General features: G+C 45.8%; 1 protein-coding gene across 2 annotated transcripts in view; it reads right to left on the reverse strand.

The window, feature by feature from the left end:
- rasgef1ba (RasGEF domain family, member 1Ba) overlaps positions 1-23913 on the reverse strand; it is a 56160-nt gene that overhangs the window by 26551 nt on the left and 5696 nt on the right. For both annotated transcript variants that reach the window (XM_028995239.1, XM_028995240.1), the window contains exon 2: positions 23728-23775. In XM_028995239.1, coding sequence (XP_028851072.1) covers positions 23728-23775 — 48 coding nt within the window. The remainder of the gene's footprint in view (positions 1-23727; positions 23776-23913) is intronic.

Here is a 23913-nt window from a genome sequence, read left to right on the forward strand (position 1 = left end):
CTACCATCCAGCCCATCGACCTGCCCGGAGCTGCGGAACATCTCCATCACCCCAATGATAATGGTCCATTTCATTAGTGCCGCTTCTCGGCGCTTTAGGCAACTGGTCCCGGCGAGTTGCCGAATTCTCTCGCACACACGCGACAAGCCGCTCAGCCGAGCGCTCCTTCCCATCAGCCCCTGCCACTCGGCAACGGGCAAGTGACGCCAACCAATCATCCCCGTCCCTAATCTGCTCGTGTTTTATAAGAGTCGCGGCCCCCTCACCCGCCCACCGCGCTTCCCACAATGCCACACACGCACAGCAAGAGTAGGTCAGGAGGAGGAGGAGGAGGAGGAGGATGGCACAAGATGCCCTCTTCAACGCCCCTTACGTAACGCTCTTTATGCAACCGTCGGCGGCCATTCATCCGTGGTTTTTTTTCCGCATGTCCCGCTTCTCGTCCTGACAGGCCGTCTTTCTGGCTCCCAAACACCCCGAACAAAACAGGGGGCGACGCCCGCCACATGCCACATGGGCATGGACCCCAAAAAGCAGCCTGGAGAACCAGAGAGGGGCCGACAGGAGAAAAGAAAGGTCAGGACGAGCAGATGTCCCTCTGGAAGGGACAGGCGACGCCGCTTATGCAACTGGCCGGCGTCAAGCCGTCAAGACAGTCAAGCCGTCAAGACCGGGAGCGCCGCAGACCGGCGCCTTAAATTTAATAAAGGCCGGCAGCGGCGTGCACGCAGCTGCATTACACCCGGCATGGTGCAACGTTGTGTTCTCCAGACAAGCAGACCACGCGTTCTCGGCAGCTGAAGTGTCCCGTTTGATGGGGACGGTGACACTGCAAATGGACGGCAGGGGCCGTACTGCGGAAAAGAGGAACGATTGTTTTTGCTTCCTTGCCATACTTGCCAGGTACTTGCCACAGAAGCACAGCTCAGACGTCAATAAAGGATTTTACATTTTACATTCACGACATTTACCAGACGCCCTTATCAGTCAGTAGTTACAGGGACAGTCCCCCCCTGGGGACACTCAGGGTTAAGTGTCTTGCTCAGGGACACGATGGTAGTAAGCGGGGTTCGAATCTGGGTCTTCTGGTCCATGGGCGAGTGTGTTACCCGCTAGGCTACTACTATCATCGCACCACGAATCGGCTGAAGATCTGTATGAATGTGTAGGGATTAAGATAAATGAGTTGCGATTCACTTTTGTTACGCTGAAAAGCAAAGCCACGCCCATCCAGCTGTGCATGCAACAAGTCTATTCTTTTAAAATGCAATTTCATTTGCAGTTTTACAGTGTCAATCAAAAGTTTGGACATTTGCATTTTGTTGCAGGGAGATTTTGCTGCGATGGCAGCATTTCACGCTCTCGTCTTCTCTCCACCACCTTAAACTGGACAACGGGGACGGTTTCCAACAGGGGACGGGGACGGTTTCATCAAACATGCTTCACTTTCTCCTCATACAACAAATACAAACTATGGCTCCATCTCCATAACCGCCACAGAGTAGGGGCGTCCAGACTTTTGACTGGACTGGCAGCGTTTATTATGCCGTGTATGTAAATAAATTGGAGTTTATGTATAATTTGTCTGCAGAAAATCAGACCATAAAATCCAAAAACTGCGAATCTCACCGAATAGCCAGTTGAATTCATGGTTACAATCTGCATTAATCAGTATTGATAAATGAGTAGTTTTCATTCCTCACAGTACGTGAGTTGTTGGCAAATGCTTCATTACCACCTTCGGCTGTGGAGGTGACATTTGGGGAATGTGACATGGGAATGAAAGACAGGGCTCTCGCTGGGAATTTGCACGGTTTGCACAGGACTGCATAATAAATGAACCTCGGAAATCCAACGCTAACAAAACGTTGAGGAAACCTAAGATGCAAAGTGAACTGTTGACCCTGATGGGATGCTTAAGAGCAAGACACATATTTAAAAAGGGTATTATTGTGAAATTTATCTTATTTCTACTTTTGACCTTTTGAGCTTTTTGTGGTTATTTAATGCAAGGAAATTATCCTTAGAATCCATACATTCCTTTACCTGCAAATTCATCCTTATTTACCTAAATTTACCTAAATAGTCCTAATAAATGGGAATTTAATGCAGTGCTTAATAAGGACAACTAATATTTAATATAAAAAAAGATTTTAAGTGTATTTTGGAATATTTGGTTGCATTTTGTAGAATTTTTATTTTGCAAGAAGCATGATTCATTTGTACATTTTAGCATTCTTTTGCATCAATTTTTTTTCCCAGAACAAACCCTCAAAGGCCTCCTGAGATGCTTGCCAAAATAGGATAGCATCAGTGTGAGAGGTGTAGCAAGTAGACGACAATCTCATGAGAAAATTCTCATGAAATTCTCAAAATCCAATAAAATCCTTTAACGTTAAAATGATTATCATTGCTGCCTCACAACATGGAGGTCATTTCCAGACTTCCAGATTTTTCTGATGTTTGCATGTTCATCCCATGTTCTTATGCGATCAAAAGACATGCATGGTGGGTGAATGGCAGCTTTTCAAAACATGGCTGTCATTTTGACAGTGGAATGTGAATCTATGGAATCTTCTAGAAGAACTTAAGAACAACGCACTTCTGTACATTTATCTGGGTTGTTTTAATATCCCAGTCAGTCCTGCAGAAGGATCCCAAAAAAAAAAAAAAAACGAGCAAGAGCAGCTCTCCGTCTGAGGAGGATAATCTCCGTGGATTATCTTTCAGATGAAGGCCACGCACTGTCTGCCTGGAGCTGGCGTGTCAGGTTTTAAGAGGCGAACTGTGACAACCGATGGTCAGATCCAACCTGAATTCGCCCCGGGGGGAGCGGCATTAACCCACATTTTGGAGGTTAAGCACGTCGTTTTTTTTTTTTTTTCTAGGTTCGATATGCAACCTGCGGGCACGGAGAAGGACATCTACCGAGTCTTAAACAGGCCCAATCGCACAAGTAAATTCATTTATTGAATACAGAGTGTTTCGTGTCTGATAAATAATGTTGCTGACCAGAGAAACGTCGATCGAGTGTTCGAGATCTTTCAAAAGTAGGATGCTGCACACTCTGCTCCACCACCCATGCAGCCGGTACGGAGGCCCAAACCACCACAATTTCACATGTAAAGCGATGGTGCAGAAATGGAGACATCTAAACTCTCTGGTGATAATAAAAAAAGCCAAAAACGACCGACCGTGATCTGCGTTTCAATCAAGAACGATAAGAAATTATATTATGAGTTATGAGTTAACTAGGCTATATAAATATAGCACTAGAGTACACATGTTCAACAGTATAAATAATAAATGAAAGCCGAGGAACAGAGGGCATGGGATGTCTGGAGGGTTTTTAGGGCGAGAGTGCATTTCCGCCCCTAAATGGACGCTAAAAGTGGACTGTAGTCTAGAGCTGCATCTAAATTGGGTTATGCAACAGTTCCACAACTTTCCCATGAAAGCTTTTTGACTTTTTGGACTTTTTTTTTTTTATTGAAAGTTTTTCCAAAATACTGTAGTTGTGTTATTGATGATTATAAAGTTGTTCTGACAGTAAATGTTCCATTTAATTCTGTTTTATTAGTGAATAACATACACTATCAGTCAAATGTCTGGACGCCCCCACTCCATGGCAGTTATTGAGATTAAGATGGAGCCATTTTGAGGAAATAAAGTACAGGCAAAGTTTGGACACACCTTCTCATTCAATGTGTTTTCTTTATTTTCATGACCATTTACATGTGGAGTTATGTACTTAACAAAAAGTGGAGACCTGGCCTCCACAGTCACCGGACCTGAACCCAATCCAGATGGTTTGGGGTGAGCTGGACCAACAAGTGCTAAACACCTCTGGGAACTCCTTCAAGACTGTTGGAGAAGCATTTCAGGTGACGACCTCTTGAAGCTCATCGAGAGAATGCCAAGAGTGTTCAAAGCAGTAATCAGAGCAAAGAAACTAGAATATAAAACATGTTTTCACTTATTTCACCTTTTTTTGTTAAGTACATAACTCCACATGTGTTCATTCATAGTTTTGATGCCTTCATTGAGAATCTACCAGCGTAAAATGGTCATGAAAATAAAGAATGAGAAGTTGTGTCCAACTTTATATTTCTGTATATTTCGTATTTGTTGCATGAGGAGAAAGTGAAGTATGTTTGATGAATCAGTTTTTTTCTTCTTTTTACCTTCATGGCGGCTTTGTTCACTATCATAATCATTAAAATTGATTAGATGCTGATAAACATGAGTGAATGATAAGAAAGTGTTCTGTATAAAACCTTCAGGACTCTTGGAATCCGTCCCCGTTGTCCAACTTAAGGTGGTGGAGAGAAGACGAGAGCGTGAAAAGCTGCCATCACAGCAAAAGCTCCCTGATTTGGAGAGATGCAAATCTTCAACGTTTTGTTTATTAGATAACTTCACGTGTATTATTTCATAGGTCTGCATCTTCAGTTTTTCTCTAATGTAAAAAATGCAAAACCCATAAGCCTTTTGAACTTTTGAATGGTCATGCATATGCAAAATCTCAGAATTTGTTTGCCAAGAAATGCAGTTCCCTGAGAGGTTATGGTTGCCTAGCATCACTAAAGCTCCCTTTGGTACTTCAAGTAAAATGGGGGATAGCGGAACCAAAGTTGACAGACAAACCATTTTGCGTCAGACGTCTGCCCAGGAAAGTGTTTCTTCTGTTTGGTCCAACTCGCCCTGCCTCACCATGAAATGTCTGCTGGGTGAGTGTTAGATGCCACCACCACCCCTGGGTGGAAGCTAATGACGGGTAACTGTGGCAACAGATGGAGGAGGTTCAGAAGCGACAGCCATGAGATTCTACAGTGAGGGTCCGAGCTGCCCTGCAAATTTTCAAAAATTAATTTAAAATGTTCACAATAGTAAAGAAACAGACAAATGTTTGCTCGACCATATACAGACCCGTGGTTCTAGTTTTGATGAATAGGAGTGATGCTATCATCTAACTGTTTTAATGTGACCATGTATAATGGAGACAATGGCAAATCGAGCTTCTTTTACTCACCACCACTTCATTTTTCTCTGCTCGCGCTCTACATGACGCTTGTTCACATTAAATTAAGTTTTAAAATAACATCAGGTACAGTTTACAGCTTTGGCCAATTTTTTATTATACTTTATAATAGTCCAGTATTTTTTGCAGTTTAAATTCACCAAACCTTTTAAACGCGACCTGAGTGTACGTTGTCATACGAAAAGCGTGCGGACTTCTGCCACTTCTGTCCTCCCTCCCTGCCATTTGGCCCCGATTTTCAAATTCTGACCCACATTCGGTGACGCACGATCAGGAACCGATTTCATGGGAATTTGGCTTTATTACGTAACCCAATTGATTAAAGGAACTTCGGCCTTGGCACAGGAAGCCTTTCAGCTTATCGTGTTGTGCTTATCTGTACTCTAAATGTCGCGATTACGGAGCCACTCAACAAAAAGTCCTGTTCCTTACACGTACACGGCCCTCTGAAACAGTCAAAAGCCCAAAGATGTCCAGATGCACTCTGCTTTCTCTCATCCACCCCTCATCCTTCCTCTGTTGCACCAGGGCGTCTATAAAGCACCTTGAGGCTGGCGACCCCGAATTATGTAACAGAATATTTTTATTTGCGCAAAAAGATGTCCAGCAGGGTGGTTTACATAATCCGAATCCCACCCGTTCCTTCCACGCGAGCCTGTGAGGAGACGGCTAATCTAATCACAGGCTGGCGTGTGGGCATTCACGGATCCGAACGTCCTGTTTCGGTCAAAGCGAAAACATCGCGTCCTCTGACACCCACCGGGCAAATTCTCGCCTTCTTCTCCAAACTCGCACCACATAAAGTCATCAGACACACACATCTAGCAAGATAAACACACGGAGCGTTCCATCTTTCATCTCCGGAGTTCTGGAGAAGCCCCGTGGAGGCTTACTCTCTCAGACTCCAAGGAACCAGACTCGGGGGATCTCTTGGCGGCGGGTATTCACCTGTCAAAAGCTTCTGTCACTGTTCATCAAACATCAATGGGGGAGAATTCCTCAAAGAGGAAAAAAAAGAGCCTTTCTACATTTTTGGATTCTTTTCTTAAAGCCAAGTGCAGACTTTGGCCTCGTACACAATTACGGTCCGGTTTTATTTTTAACACTAAATGCCAACGCAATTTGAAGGTTTCCATGGCACCTTGATTTACAGTCCAAGGAAAGAACAGGAAGCGGGTGAAAAGTAATAATTTTCACCATAATTCCCACATCCATGTTCCAAATCCATGATTTAGCGGCGTGTCTGGATAATGGAGATGTTCAGCGATAACACGGGTTTTTGTTGCGGCAGCACAAATATAATTTTTTTAGCATATTCCGTATATGCTGGATATTTAATTCAATAAGAAATTAAAATAATTATGTTTGGTCAAGCGAGGCTTGAAATTGTACATCAAGAAGAGGAAACCAATACGGCCATTCTACCAGAAGAATGAAAAAAAAAAAGTTAAATCACCATATTCTGGCCTAACTTGGTTTATTGAAATCAATATTTTCAAAAACACATGAGAGAAAACATAATAAATTACATTTACACTTTAACCATTTCTTTCTCGACATTTTAAAATTTCCTTCTAGCACCTGCAACTGCTTATGTGTATTCATTGTTAAGTCTCTTGACTTTTGCTTAATAACTCTAAATTTATGAATATTAATAGCAACTATTATTACTATTAAATAATATTATCCTTTTGCCTGTAAAAAAGATCAGATCAAGAGCTTTGTAAATCTCAACTGTGACCAAAATATAATTTACGCCCATATGGTTCTGACCCTGAAGAATCATGTGTATGGCAACCCGATTTGGTTTTATTGTGCAGGCAGCGTTCTTCCCAAATACATATTTTTATAAAATATGCTACTGAATGAGAAGTCATAAATATTTCTGGTTTTCTGAAAACAATTTTGAGCTGCTTTTGCACTTTTCCACTGAATCTATTAGAGGGAAACTATTGGGACCTGAGCTGACCCCAGGTTAGCAGTTGAGACATAGTTATCATTTCTCAATGACTGGAACAAATAGCTTCTGTTAAGATCTAACAAAGTGCGGACAAAGGCTGCTTGAAGCTAATTGCTTCTGTCCCCCCGAATCTGTCACCACCCAGGCAGCTGGTAGACAACATGGTGTCCCTTGGGCCTCCGAGCTGGCACGTCCAGGCTGCCGGGTCCGGCTCATCTGTGTCAGGTGGCGTCACAGGTGGCTTCCCACATCGCGGCAAAGCCCCTCCCACGCCTCATTAATCACAACCGTGCATGTGATTTGCATTTTTCACCCCTGTAGGGCAGACCACGTGCAAGATGACATTATTTCCTGAGAGGTCAGGGTTAAATGTTGCTTTTGGCTGGAAATGAGTAAATAAATTGTATAAAATAAATATCATTGATATTAATTGTTCTCTCTCGCCCTCACTTTCTGCTGGAAATACTGTTTTCTCTCTTCTCTTGAATTGCTTGGTTTGATATATTACATTCTAGAGGTGTAAGTCCAACTCTGTGCCATCCAGCCAGTCCATCTCCATAATTTATGAAATATGCATGATGCTGCAATGAATTGTGGTTCACAGAACCAGCACCGAGGATTGTAAAAAATGTCCATTCCAACTGTGATTCACTTTAAACACTTGATGAAGAGGTGCCTCCTGAATTTACAATGAACATGAAGTGAAAAAACTGCAGCACAGCACACGGTGACACAGTGAAATTTGTCCTCTGTATTTATCAATCACCCTCATTTTGCCCTTACGGCAGCGAGCCCAGCCAGCTGCACCTGTCCCACCCTGTCCCACACTCACCAGCACACCCTGGGGAGCCATCAGAGCACCGGGAGGGGTCTGTGCGCCCCCTTCCTTTCCCATTCCTCCCTTCCTCCCACAACCCCTCCCTGTAGCTTTACAGATGAAAGAATAGAGCCTTGTGTGGGATTATGGCTTCATCTGCTGCTGGTTCCCACATCACTGCTCACTGTAATATGTTCCTTTCCAGCTTTAATAATGATTTGGCTTTTTTCCTTCACAGTTCACAAATATGAGAAAAATCATTTTCAAAATCCATGCCTTTTTCATACATGTTCTCAATTTTTTTTAAATATATGTGTTAATAATATTAAGGGAAAGGTAATCCTAACCTAAAGGAAGCGATGAAGCACTAGATGAAGCTACCTTCATTTAATTTTGCATACAATGTCTACATCTCTCATCCATTTCACCCCTTTTAAGTCTCCATGTTGTTTTAGACAAAATTAATAACATAACTGAACACGCCTCAAACATCTATTAAATCGTGTGCTGATAGTCATTTTATTTTTATACATATAATGCACGTAAAATACAAAACTATAAGTATGTTTCATGCAGAATATCGTACGGTCGTCAAATGAGGAATAACGTCAACGATGGATCTTCCCAGAAGATGCAACGCATGACTGATATGTGGCGGACTAGAGAGAGTGAGGTGGAGTCTGTTAAGGCTTTCATCTTCATTTATTCATGAAGGCTGGGGCCCAGAACACACTGCTGCTCTCCTCCACAGACACACAAAAAAAACACGATTCACAGAGAGGATGTTTCAAACTGAAAGTCAAGTGATTATGATATACTGCAGCACAACGAAACGTGTCCTCTGCATTTAACCCATCACCCTTGGTGAGCAGTGGGCAGCCATGACAGGCGCCCGGGGAGCAGTGTGTGGGGACGGTGCTTTACTCAGTGGCACCTTGGCGGATCGTGATTCGAACCGGCAACCGTCTGATTACGGGGCCGCTTCCTTAACCGCTGGGCCACCACTGCCCAACCTTATTATATAGCCAAGGCCTCAATGTGTGTGAACATCACAGAACATCACTGGTATCCTAAGGCCAGTAAATTCTCACTAAAATTTCCAGACAGGCGTTTTTTTGGATGCTCGTACGTTTTGGTGAAACTTGCACATTGACCATCTGTCAGGCTGCTGTGGTCCAGAAGGTGGTCCAGAAGAGCGATTACGTGGTTGCCGGCGTGGTGGTTACATCAACGCTGCTTTATTTTTAGTGTTTCATCAACACTGAGCTGAAAGCTCATAAGCGGCCTTTAGAGAGAGACCTCTCTGATTACAGGAGCCGGAACATCGGGAGTGCTGCCGTTTGGCGGCTAATGGGACGAATCCTGCTGGGACATGGTGACACAACAAACCCGGGATGGCTGGCGGGACGGGTCTTCGCTGACCTGTCCCTGCCAAATCTCATGGGAACACAGGGCAAGTACAAATCATGAAAATGTCTACTGTCAAAGTTCAAATTAATCACCGTCGCCATTAGTTGAAGACTTGATTGACTGGCACTTGCTCTGGTTGTGCAATTTTCCCAAATGCATTGGCCGATTAGTTGGGTTTATGGTGGGTTAAGCAGGAGCGGGCGAGAAATGCGTGCATGTGACTATACAGTAAACCATATTTAGCCAAAGGAAATATTTGAAATTAATTGCAGTGATTAACGTGTTCATTTTGACAGCTCTAGCATGGACACATTACGCAGCAAAGCCATTTTAAAGCAATTAACTCCTCGGCAGCTGCTTTGTGCGTGAATCCCTCGAGGAAAAGAGATCCATTATTAGTGTTTTTGTTGATAACGCGAACACAGCGGCGAACACGAGCGACAGGGCAAGGTTGCAAAAACGGCCAACGCCATTCTCTAGTGCGATTTAACGAATGACTTAACGTATCTAATCTCACTTAATACCAAACTGCCTCGCTTGCCACAGGGCTACAGTGCTTGATGAATAACACATGCACCGAAACAGGGCCTCCCTGCCTCCCTTTTCACGCAGGGAGAGAAAGGAATATGCACTTCCTCAAGGCCAAATCCCATTTTGCCATTAAAAGGCAACTGCTTAATTGAGACGATGGAAAAATGCCATCAAGGGACGCCGAATGCATGGAATTTGGCGGCCCAAATTCTTGATCGTGCGCAGGCCTGAAGTGCACAACTCTTCATGAAAAGCTCGTCGGGGTTTGGGACACGGTGAGCGCTGACGTTAGCCCGTTAGCCTGTCTGCGTGGCACACTGCCATTAGTACATCCGCTGAAGTGTCGTACTTACGGTGGATAGAGGAAACGGAGCTGTATCCTGCAATACTCGGCAGATGTGATGCAGTACGGGTCTGCTGAATCAGCGCAGCGGGCTTCCCGGATCTGGCCCCACCTCAGGCGGACGGACACTGCCGCAAGGTAAAAACCAAAGTGCACACTTTTTTTTGGGGGGGGGGGGGACCATTTCTGGCAATAAAAAATACATGGACTTGGAGAAATCGTCTCTATTTTCGTCATTACTGACGCAGGACAAGGGTGGGCAGATGCAAAAAAAAGACCAAATGTGGGACAGGTAAAATGTCTGTGTGGGACTGGCCGCTAATATCCATCTTATGCATGCATATGGATGCATGTGTGTGTGCGAAAGGACGTTCATTCACCAACAAGCACGCTACACTTTTGTCTTGCCCGTGCATGTGGATTCCATGCAGCAGCATTAAAATGCAGCGCAAAAACCCTTGTCTAAACACACAACTATAATTCCATCTATAATTCAACAACAACACTACATAGAACTCCAATACACTCGCGCACTTTCACTTATAATCACTCTGGACTAAATTTACATTTACAGCATTTACCAGACGCCCTTATCCAGAGCGACTTACAATCAGTAGTTACAGGGACAGTCCCCCCCTGGAGACACTCAGGGTTAAGTGCCTTGCTCAGGGACACGATGGTAGTGAGTGGGATTTGAACCTGGGTCTTCTGCTTCATAGGCGAGTGTGTTACCCACTTGGCTACTACCACCCTGGACTCTTTGCACAAAATCACTTTTCTCAAAACTTTTTTTTTTGCTTTTTTTATCTTTATATTTTGACTTTCGCTCATTTGCACAACTCCACCCTACCTGTTACACATATTTTATGGTAAACACATGAAAGTGTAATATTTGGTTATGTTTGCAATATTTACATATTGGTTCATTGTATACTTGCAATATTTGCAATACTGTGATCATTTCACTGCATGTCATACCATGTGTGAGTGTGTCTGTGACAAATAACATTTGAATTGGAAATTTGAATTTGAAATGGATCGCAAACAGTGCAGCTCAGCTCTCCTGCAGCTTCCTGGGGACGTACGGATGTATGAAGGCGGGAGCAACGTGACCAGCAGGCCGCTGTGGGGAAACGCACGCGTGGAACGTGGGAACGCTGTGAAACGCCTGCCGCCATATGCGCGGCTTTTGTGGCTGCTGCGGGCCTTCTGTGGGGCCTGCGGCTCTCTAACAGGAGATGGGCGGCCTGGGTCCACCTCCCCCTCCGCCAGCGCCCATTTCATCTCCGTTTTATGGCCTTCAGAGAGGCGGCTGCTTTTCTGGAGGAGTATAAAAGACAGAAAGGAAGGAAGAAAATAGACAGTGGCGGAAAATAAATAGATAAATCAACGTGCAGCCCCACGCTCGGGTTTTATGAAGCGGAAAACAAACTCAGGGAATAAAATGCTGGCGCTGCGGTGATGAATGGGATGGAAATGGGGCCCAAAAACTGATATGTTTGAGAAAAGCCATTAAGAGCGGGAACAAAGTGGATCAGTCAGCCCTTTCAAGTGATAATTCCAGATACTTCACGTTGGCAAATGGGATTTTGCATCATTATATGACTAAAATCAATCAAAGGGGCATCACAGAACACATTTGCCTCTCAAAATTCAGAATTCTGCAAATCTAAAGACATTACCCATTTACTCTATGATGACATTTAATGTATTAACATGTTTTTAGTGAGAATAGAAATGAATTTTGTAATGGAACTATTACATTACGAGGCTGTCACGTCCATGCGGGCATGACGCGGCGGGTGAACGGAGAGGAGGACGAAGAGTGACGAGGAATGAAGGACGCTTTCACCTGACATCACGGAACAGGGGTTTAATGGTGAATCACAGGACAGGGGAGACATCCGAGACGTAGACACTAGTGAACACGGAACATAACTTCAAAGACCTGACAGCGAACAGAAACGAACAGGGCAGCTTTATACAATTAACACAGGTGAAAACGATTAGGGAACATTACACAGGACAACAATGAAACTCCGGTCCGGATCCTGACCCGGACTGGAGTAACCCCATTTCGGACCGGATCCTGACAGAGGCTCAATGTTTAATTACCTATAATTTGATTTGTGTATTTTGCTGTTTTACACGAGGGACTAAAAGTGAAACGTAATCACTGGTCATCACGAGAAATAAAAACAGTTAACAATAACAGATAATTAATGAGACCACCAAGGGTCACTCCAGGTCAAAGGTCAGGCCCCACACAGGAAGTAAACAGAATGCAGCTGCACTTATTCCGTTAAAAAATGCTACATGGTTACAGAATTAGTCACAAGTATTCATGTGTTAATTTTGCCCTATTATAGAAATAAATATAAATAAATTACACACACACACATTTGTTTGATTGTTGGTTTTTGATTCTTTCCTTTGACCCATTTTTCACATTCAAAAGTACAAGTAATTAAATCTAATGTGAAAGCATGTGTTCTTATTCATCTCACGTTCCCACAAATCGGATAGACGTCCAGTCCAGGAATCCAGGAACCTGACTCATGCCTGGTTTGAGAAGATCAGATGTTTGTGTCCACGCAGCCCTGAACATCAGATCTTTGTGGCCTCGGATTTACACCTGTTCCCTTTCATGGCTCTCGACACTGGATGAAAACCCACATTAAAGACCCATCAGCCCCTGCTCACTGTCGCTCTACGGAGCTAAACTCCGTAAAGGAGCTAAGCCAATTCAATTTCATGTGGGATTACAGGATTTGGGCCATGCAAATGAGAGGAGCATTAACAAAAGGAACCATGGTGTCGCCGGAGAATGGGTGCGGTGGCCTTTGGGGAGGTGGGTGGGCAGCGGTCTGTGTTATTCCGCGCCGCGGCGGGAAAGTTCGGCTTCCGACTGCTTTGCCACGAGGCAACATACTTTGTTTAAAAAGACTTTTATCTCACATGTTTTTAGCTGGGCTCAGCCACAGTAGGGCAAAGTTTTTTTAAAGGTCCCCTGACATGAAAATGCCACTTTGTGAGATGACTGAACATAATACGAGTTCCCCGAGCACGTCTACGGTCCTGCGGTGGCTAGAAATGGCGGTGGGTGTAAAGAGTGTTTTGGTCATTCTCCTCCGACCGTCGTGGCTTCTAAACGCGAGAAGCATTGCGGTTGCTCGGTGATTGGATGTAAAAAGTTCCTCTGAGACTCTGAAGAACCAGCAGGTTACTTAAATTTTTTCTGAACAAAAAAAAACGCACGTAATCAGAAGGTGCCACTGAGCAAGGCACCGTCCCCACACACTGCTCCCCGGGCGCCTGTCATGGCTGCCCACTGCTCACCCAGGGTGATGGTTAAATGCAGAGGACAAATTTAATCGTGTGCAAGGTGTGCTGTGCATCACAAGTGACAATCACTTCACTTTATCTTTTTTAGTGTTCATAACTATCTCCCTCTTTTTCCAATTCCACAAGAATAAGAGGTATTTTTCAGAGGTTGTAAGATTAATAATAGTTTAAAATGAGAAGCATCACAGTACAGCTTGATAATGGTGTTCAATAAAAACCAAGAGAACAGGAAAAGTCACAGGTCCTACAAGAGAAGTCCTCGTTCATGGCTGCCCACCCGCAACGTCTCTGTTCATGCAGACCTGCTTTCTTGCTTTGTGTGAGTGTGTGAGCGTTTCTGCCGTCATAAATGAGCCGAGCCAGCAGCCTTTCAACTGCGGAGACTGTGAAGGTCACCTGTATAAAGCTTGTAAAGCTTACAAGCTCCCTCATCACCTCACCTGCTCAAGTTTGTGTTTTTCTCCAGTAGTTTGCGGGGTGTGTTAATTTTTTTGAACGTACCAAATTAAATTGCTTTTATTGTCACATTAAATGACACTAATACGCCAGGTCCAGTGCATGTGAGTGAAATGTTTGTGAATAAAGCTTCTCACGCAGCAGTGTTATAAAAACAGCAAGCATATATCTCTGTATATATCTCTGTATATTTCTGTACACATGTACAGAAATATACATACAGTTCTATATGCGACATTTGTATTTTTCATTAGGGCAAACTGCAGGTGGTTACCCACTAGGCTACTACCACCCTATGGGCCCATTGCATTGCTTGCAGCAGACAAATGTTGATCTTTTCAACCTCAAAGGAAGCGCCCGCCTATACGTTTTTTTTTTTTCCACAATGCGAACATGTTGGCCCAACCAGTTGTGTTGTTTGCAAGTTAAATGGCTCCAAGCTCCAAGATTTGTTGCCGCTCCTGTGCTCCCTGCACCACAACCACAGCAACCCTCCGACACTAATACAGTCAACAAATCACAGCTACGTTAACAATGTTAATTATGTTTGATTAATCACAGCTATTAACACAGATTGGTGATAGTAGTGTAGTAAGACTCTCGCCTCTGATCCAGACGACCACCAAAAAAAAATCCCAGGTTCAAACCCCACTTACTACCATTGTGTCTCTGAGCAAGGCACTTAACCCTGAGTGTCTCCAGGTGGACTGTCCCTTTCGCTACTGATTGTAAGGACCTCTGGATAAGGGCGTCCTCTGAAAAAGACGTAAATGTCATTTTTACAGCCCTGGTGGCAGAAAAAAATTGATTATTGGAGTACAGTAAAGATCCGCTTGATGGACATGCTGGGTGGCGCTACTGCACCTGGCTGTACCTGTTGTGCCGTTCGCTCCGCATATGCTGCCGCTTTTTTCAGGTATAACAAGCACACGTGTGAACTGCTGTCTTGTGGGAGCTGAAGAGCGGCGACGCCATCTGCCCCAAAGCTACGGCAGCTGTGCAGAAGAGCAGAATATTGGCGTAATCATCCGTCCAGCACCGGAAGAGCCATGAACGTCGGAGATGTGGTTGAAGATGATCGGCTTTTCTCCCAGGCTTCCTCTGCAATTTGTCAGAATGAATTGAACTGGAATCGAGCCCCATTCCAATTTTCCCACAAATCACTTTCTTTAGAGAAGAGATGATGTAACCGCAGATGGTTGGAACTGTGACGGCGGAACCGGCTTCGTACTCAGACACCCCTTCAGCGGTGATGTGAACGTTACATAAGGTCAGCAGCATGGCAGCAGATCCTAAAATACGCAGGACATAGAGTCCATACGAACACACAGGAACATCACATAATCTCGTACTCGCCGTGATTGTATAATCCGGTAACGCCAGAGGTGAGAGGGGGGGCTACATCGCTGGACAGTTTCCTGATATAAACACATGCACACACACTCATAGGACAATCCCAGATTTACCCGGAATAATCCGCAAATCTCCATGTGCCGTGTGTGGAGCTGTTTTTAACCTCGGCGGCACAGGAATGTGTTGTTATTACTATAACCATACTATAACAATATTTCGTAATGTTCAGTTGGGAAAACCAGCAGTTCAGCATAATTCAACATAGTAACAACAATGTAAGTACAATAACGTTTTATTACTTTTATAGTTTTTAAATCTCAGCTCTGCTTCATTTTGAATTCAACGTTGAAATGTCTGAATACAAACTAATCATTGTTTCGGCCAATATTGAAAATATTATGTGTCATAATGTGTGCTGTAATTTTCAAAAAGAAAGCAACGGTTTCTTCAAAGGTTCGAAAGTGTGACTGAAGAAAATAGTGTCTTCCACAGGGGGGTGAAATAATAAAAAAAAAAAAAAGCTGGAGAACAATGACTAAAATGGTGAGTATATCGTTGGGTCGTATTTCACATGACCATTTTTATATTGTGGATTTTGTGTGTGCCTTATGGTAACGCCGTACCTGGCTTTAGAAGGTTAATGTATGCCAGAAACCAATTTCTGCCTTTAAATTGTATTAATTTCACGTTCCCAGATCAAAATGGACAAGGACTGAAAGATTGCCTACAGACACGTTCTGTTAAGCTGCAGCAGCTTCCTGCAATATGCACGAGCACAGATATCTGCACAGGCAACCACTGGCTGGCCAGATAAGCCCAAGATTGCATCGGCTCAGCGCATTTCCTCCAACCTGAGAAGCAGGCAGATAAGATAGATCACAAGGCAGGAGTAAACTCTGCTGCTTTATGTAGATGAACGTCTCCTTGACGCAGACATCGTCCTTCTCCCTGATGCACTGGTCGGCTCGCTGCGCAATCACTCAGTCCGCACTTCCATGAAAATCACATGCAAGCAGGATAACACTTCGGTTGCCATGGCGATTCCATTTAGTGACACGGCATCAGAGGTGCACATTTCATGCCGGGTGACTGGTGGCCCCGGGAACATCTGCAACCTGCATCTGTGCTCGGGGGGGTTGAGCACGTCTGGCCGTACAAAATGAACGGGGGTGCAGTGACGAGCGGGTGGCAGTAGCCTAGTGGGTAACACGAAGACCCAGGTTCAAATCCCACTTACTACCAATTGTGTCCCTGAGGGTCTCCAGGGGGGGACTGTCCCTGTAACTACTGATTGTAAGTCGGCCATTTTTGTCACGGCGAGATGAAGCAATGAAAAACACTAACACTGTACTGCATCTAAAAAGTGAGCCCCCCCCCCAATGAGAATAGCGCCCCTGTTGGCCAACCGTAGTATGGTTTTCAACCTCACTGGAAGCCAAATATAGCCACAGGAGTCCCAGTTTTTGGTGTTTTGCGTTCGGTTCATATTTCATGTATTTAAAGCAGACCGTCCTTTTCCAGAAAATTCCGGAATGGGGGAATTAAGGAGGGTGCAGACTGGAACAAGTCACTTGTCTGATTGTCAATTCGTTTGTTCTTGTGATGCAGGAACTCCCCCCACCCACAAAGCAAACCTTGTCGTCACTAATCCTCGCGTTCTGATATCATGTGCGCCCCGTCTTCCTCCGACAGTCCCCCCGGTGACAGGGAGGCATTGTGGGGAATGGGCGTGAGGGCACAATCCCGCAGGCTCACGTGCGACGATGGCAAGAGGTGGGCCGACGCCCATGCCGGCGTCTCGACTCCTTCACTGAATTCCCAGTCGGGCGGTCCCAAAGTGAAGTGATTGTCACATGTGATACACAGCAGCACAGCACATGGTGCACACAGTGAAATGTGTCCTCTGCATTTAACCCATCACCCTGACTGATGTTTTTTTTTTAGTTTTATTATGTCGTTTTATCCATGGATGGAGAGAAATGACGACTGATTACGACGGGAGGAGAACTTGAGAACAGGAATAGCAGCTGTTGCCTCTGTCAACACATTGCCCACCTGTGTGTGTGTGTGTGTGTGAGAAGCACATCTGAGCCCGTTCTCCACTGTTCCCATGAGACGTTTCATTGTTTTCTAATAAAAAAAGAAGAAGAACGGGGCTCTCCGTGTGTATATCTGCACGTTTCGTCGCACGTTTCGGCGCAGATTAATTTGTAAGCCATGCCTGCATTTGGCACAGACACACACACAACACCGCAGGCACGTCCGCCCGATAGCATCTCGCCAGCTCGGCAGCCAGGGCGCTGCTCTTTGTCGTCGGTAATTGCCTTTCTGTGTTCTCTGCCAGCGTCATTTGCATTTCACCACAAAGGAGGAGCTGCCTTTGTGTCACCCAGACGGCTAAAGCAATGTTGTGTGATGCGGGCTTATCAAAAAAAATACTACATTTGCATATATCCATTTAGCCGACGCTCCTATCCAGAGCAACATAGATTTACTAATTAACAGGCGGTAATGGAGCAACATGGAATTAAACCGGAACATTTCTGTCCTTGCTGTCACCCATCCTTACAGCACGCTGAAAAATATCGGCAATTTTACCTGCTACACAGAGGAATGGAGGTACAAATGCTTGATGCTTGTACTCTTCTGAAGAACAATAATGCACCTGTCAGCGGTACTTTTTTGTACCTTAGTCATCTGCACCATTTAAGGCACAATTGTGTACCTGTCATGACCGGAAATTAAACTTATATTTACATATAAGTAGTGTAATGATGTAGTGGTCTTCAAAGGGAGCTGGGGGTTAAAGAACTTGCGTAAGGAGCCTCAGACGAACTGGCAGCCTTCAACTCACTGGCACAGAGTCTTAGTCCACTGAGCTATACACATGTCTGTCTGTGATGTCTGTGATTTTCTCTCATTGATGTATTTTTATGTACATTCCTTTTGTCCATTGTTGTCTTATGCTGCTGTGAAAAAAATACTTTTACAAACATGAACATCAGCCTCTTTTACAAAAATTGGTCAGATCCACCAGCCATTCTGTCACTTTGGTGCAGCTGAAATCTCACAATTTACACGCATTTTTGTGGGTATATTGGGGTTAATTGGGATCATTTCCATGTGGTGCAGGTTCGTGGGTACAACTATGTACTCTCCCAAATCATGGTCCTTTAAAGGTACAACATGGCATCAAAAAGGACCCGTCCTGTACCTATTGAGCTACAATCAACTGAAAGGAACAGCTTTGTACCACTTTGTGGAGGTTTAATATTGTACTTTTATTTCTCTGTGTGTGTATAACCAGTCGGGTTCGCTGCAGGTTAAGGCCCCACCCACACGGACGTTCGAGGTGAACACCCTGTGAACACCATACGCTGTTTAAGGTTTGTCGGGATTTGGGCAGAAATTGACGTCCAGAAAACGCTGCATGCAGCGTTTATTTGACGCATCCGAAGCCCGTGTGGACATTTCAATTTGCTCCAATGAGCAGAAAAACGGAGTCTAGGTTGTTGCAAGTGAGAAGAAACGATTGGCTGCCACTCGTGTTCTGCCTGCACAGCAGACGAGCACTAAACAACGCGTACAGTGAACAAGACATACCTAACAAATGCTCATTAACAACCAGATTCATGTTGACAGCAAAGCAGTTTTTGTACATTATTTTTATTCTAAATTCTATTTCCCAGGGCAGTTTCCCTTTCATGTAATGAAGAGACACCAGAAGTTGCATTTCAAGTGAAAGTGAAGTGATTGTCATTGTGAAACACTGCAGCACAGCACACGGTGCACACAGTGAAATGTGTCCTCTGTATTTAACCATCACCCTTGGTGAGCAGTGGGCAGCCATGACAGGTGCCCGGGGAGCAGCGTGTGGGGACGGTACTTTGCTCGGTGGCACCTTGGTGGGTCGGGATTCGAAACGGCAACCTTCTGATTACGGGGACGCTCCCTTAACCGCTAGGCCACCACTGCCCCAATTAAGCTTCACATGGTGAAATTGCCAATAAAAAATTTACATAACTGTAAGTAACATGAGAATATAATAGAATAGTAATTTTAGGTAAATGACCTTTTGACCTTTAACAAAGGTTAAAGTTTCTCAGTAGACAGGTGGTTGGTTTTCTGAGTCGTTTGACCATTTAAATTGACCAGTAGCTTAGTACCAATTCAACATTATACTCCCAGGATAATATAATAGCCCTGCGCTAATGTTAATTGATCAGTATTGAACCAGGCACGTCGTGTGTTACGACCTGGCTCGACCGGTATTTATGGCTCTCTGTTGTTTTTTTGTTTTTTTTAATAAACAAGTATTGGCGGAATTATTTGAAATCCATCCGTCATCCGAACCTGCTCACCCAACTCGTCTCCGCCGCCGGCCACGAAAATGCAAGTTGAACCTGCAAACTCTGGACATGGGTTCCAACCAAGAACTGAGCCCGCCACGGCACGTTATTTCAAATGCTGAATAAATTCACGGCTGCAGCCGGAGATGTTTCATGGCTTCCCCAGAGGGAGCGTGCTGCTGCAATCGAAAGCAGGACGCCACTCTGAGAGCCGAGGGTAATGGAGCAGCGGGACCTGGTGCTGGGGAGATTTCCTCGCTCGCCCGCTCGTACGGCTAAATTAATCAAACCAGAGGCTTCCTGCGTGGAACGAGGGGCTCGGGAAAATCAGCGGCAACCCGGCGCAGGCCTTATTTACACTCCTGACAACAGAGATGCAAAAAAAACTGGAAGAAATGTATAAAAGTGTCTTCTCCTGTCATACAAGGCCAAAAAGGAGGTGGGGGCAGCGGTGGCCTAGTGGTTAAGGAAGCGGCCCTGTAATCAGAAGGTTGCCGGTTCGAATTCGATCCACTGAGCAAAGCATCATCCCCACACACTGCTCCCCGGGCGCCTGTCATGGCTGCCCACTGCTCACCAAGGGTGATGGTTAAATGCAGAGGACACGTTTCACTGTGTGCACCGTGTGCTGTGCTGCTGTGCATCACAATGGCAATTTAAACCCAATTACGGGACATTACTCAAATGTGCGCCTGCACACAGCTCTTTTGCCTTCTGTCAAGAACGAGTCATTTTTAACATCATTTATTCACCATTTATCATTTATTCAAAATATTTCCGAGCCTCACATTTCAGATGTGCTTTCATTTTCTCCGTTTGACCTTCTCATCAAAACGATCCACGTTCACATCTTTCTCTCGCTAACGGGACCCGATGGGTTTGGTCAGATTTGGGCCCAATCTTAATCTTCTCGGGGGATTGCAGCGGGTGGAACGCCGAGCGCGTGCGAGTGGCCCCGCCCAGGAAGAGAGGTTTATGGCGGAAAACGAGTGGCGGCATGGGACTGCGGCTGGAGGTTCCTGCGTCAGTTCCGTTCAGACGACGGCGCTTTCCCCCGGAGGGACGCCCTCATCCCGACGTGCGCCGAGATCTCCGGTCAGGCGCGGCGGTCGGCAGCCATGCGAATAACTGGAGCTGAAGTGCAGACGCCGCCCGTCAGGTTCCTTTGGCCCAACCCGTGCAGAGCCGTTTTTATGGTAGACAATGTTGTGCAAGCAGAGAGTGAAGTGATTGTCACTTGTGATGCACAGCAGCACAGCACACGGTGCACACAGTGGAATTTGTCCTCTGCATTTAACCCGTCGCCCTGAGTGAGCAGTGGGCAGCCATGACCTCCTGATTACTGGGCCGCTTCCTTCACCGCTAGGCCACCGCCGCCCCTCAAAGGAGAACCTCAAGCCGCGTGGATGTATTTGTACGTAAGGGCTGAGAAACTGCGCTCCATTAATTTATGTTAATTTATGTAAATTTATTTTAAATAAATCTTATGAATTACTGAAGACGCGTGATGCATTTCCTCCGGAGAAGAAACGGTGGACGTCCGGCGGCGCCACCTCCGTTCCAATCCCACCGAGTGAAGCGCTGGCAGAGACGCCGCTGCCAAGCCCCTTTACAGCGTCTGGACCCCCTGACACCGCGATGGGAGATCGATACGCTTCAGCATTTCAGCACATCGGCCGCTCGGCTCGCCACCTCCTCCAAAGGCTCAGCTCCTGAGGCCCCACCGTTCCCGTGCGACCTGCCGGCAATCCTCTTACGCCCTAATACAGAAAAACCGGGAGCCGGGATCAAGCAAATCGTTTCGGCTCATCTGCTTTCATCCTCTCCAGATAAAAATCATGCGAAGTCGCCGGCGTTGGCGTGCCGGCATCTGCTCTGCCTGTTCGCGCTTCCATTGCAGCGAGGAGCTGACTTGAGAAGTATTTTAATTCAACGTAGTCGCTCACTACTGCTCAAGGTCCAAGACAGCACTGAAAGTGATACACAGCAGCACAGCACACGGTGACACAACGAAACGTGTCCTCTGCATTTAACCCATCACCCTTGGTGAGCAGTGGGCGGCCATGACAGGCGCCCGGGGAGCAGTGTGTGGGGACGGCGCTTTGCTCGGTGGCACCTCGGCGGAGCGGGATTCCTTAACCACGTTACTGAATAATTTTCAAAAAATTCTGAACAATGCTAAGATTCGCTAAATTTCTTTTTTACCTTGAGCACGTGCCCACCAAAAAGTGCACGACTCCCAATATATTTCTTTATTGTTGCTTTAATGTCCTGCGTAAATGTTAGTGGTGGGCAGTGGTGGGGCAGCGGTGGCCTAGCGGTTAAGGAAGCGGCCCCGTAATCAGAAGGTTGCCGGTTCGAATCCCGATCCGCCAAGGTACCACTGAGGTGCCACTGAGCAAAGTACCGTCCCCACACACTGCTCCCCGGGCGCCTGTCATGGCTGCCCACTGCTCACTCAGGGTGATGGGATAAATGCAGAGGACAAATTTCACTGTGTGCACCGTGTGCTGTGCTGCTGTGACAATCACTTCACTTCACTTAAAGGCGCTGCTGCGTGTGCTGTGCTGTTTGTGTTGGGGGTGGGGTCGGGGAGAAAGGGGCGGGGTCAGACAGAGCAGCTGCCCTCGCGGCAGACACAACAACACCAGGAGACCGGACCAGGCCAGGCCAGGGAGCCTCCATGTAGCTTTTCCCTCTTTCTCACCTGCCGTCTCCCTCCTGGAGCGTCCGGAGGGTCCGTCTGAGATGAAGTGGACCGGAAAGAGAACCGAGTCCCCGTTGATTTCGTGCTTAAGCAAGATAAATGGTCTCCGTCCTTTTATTTTTAAACAAAATCTCTGTTGATAATAGACATTTTTGCAAGGATTGCTGGTCCTCACAAACATCTCCCTGCTTCCAACACACACACACAGGAGGTGTGATCTCAGGCTGGGTCCTGAGCTGGAGCTGCCCGGCTGCCTCATCGCTTTGATGTAGAGCGAAAGTGTGTGTGTGCGTGTGGTGTGTGTGTCTCTCGTGAATCAGTGATCGCATTTCCATTCATTTCTCATTCCGAGGGTCCTTATCAAATTCCTCGTTCGTTTAGTGAACGCGCTTCGGCCGCAATTATCCGGCAGCAGCCGGGTGACATCGAGCGTAACGGGAGACCGGATCAAAGACGGAGGAGCATCTGCACAACATTCCAAGCAAAAAAAAAAAAATCCATCTTCTTCTGTACACCCCCCCCCCCACCCTAAAAAAAAAAGAAGATGTCTGCCAGCGTTAGTAGAGCGTGTGAGAGTGTGGGAGAGTGAAAGGTTCGGGTTCTCTGGGCCTTGCCAATACAGGTTTTGTAGAAGAAGCGAGAACTTGAGATTTCTGGAATATTCTGATCTTTCTCTCTCTCTCTCTCTCTCTCTCTGTGAGGGTAGAGCTTATGAGTGTGTTAAATGGTTCGATATTCTGCCACATTTTGCAATTTTGTGTGTGTCACAATATCACTTTATACAAATAAAGGATTAATACATCGACATATGTGTGTGTGTGTGTGTGTGTGTGTGTGTTTCATTGGATAAAAGACCCTTGTGTGTGTGTGTGTAAAAGTGTGTGTTCGTGTCGTTTGACGCCGCCTGCCTTCTCTGATCACCACCCAAGTCATTGTCTGAGGCCAGAATGACGGCATTGCCCGGCGTTCCCTCAGGCGCGGCTGAGTGGAAGACGAGCAGCGGAGTTCCCTCAGCCGGAGCCATGTGTCACCACGGCATGGGTAATGTGTCATGTGTGTCATCGGACGGGAGTCGTCACGGCTCCAGACCTCGGGGCAAAATGTGGCCTCACGTTTGTCACCGTGTGTGCTTTTATTCCAACGGTGTCAATCGTCTCAAATAACTCGTGCTCCATAGCACAGGCCACCACAGGGCCACCACAGGGCCACTACGAGTTAGGCCAACACTGCCCCTGTGTGTATTTTTTTGGGGTTTGTTTAGGGCTGACACGACAAGCAACACAAAGCACCTGAGCATGTGACACACTGAAACGAGGAGCAGAATAAGGAAGCAGGGCACATGACATCTGCCAATCATCACCCATTTTTTGCCAATGAGCACTTCTGAACAAGAGAATAGAACGTGTAAAACTCACCGGTTGCTTTTTGGAGTTTTTCCGGCTGATGGGGGGAAGACCTCGAGTCTGTGGGGGGGTGTACGGGGGCACAAACAAGATTTTAATTAGACTACATTTACAGTAAAATACAGATCTGCATATCTTTCTGTATGTTCACGCATACATTTTGGATTACAACAGTTTCCCATACAGAGACATGCAACA

This window comes from Denticeps clupeoides, chromosome 11 (genome assembly GCF_900700375.1).
Source record: "Denticeps clupeoides chromosome 11, fDenClu1.1, whole genome shotgun sequence".
Classification (NCBI taxonomy): Eukaryota; Metazoa; Chordata; class Actinopteri; order Clupeiformes; family Denticipitidae; genus Denticeps; species Denticeps clupeoides.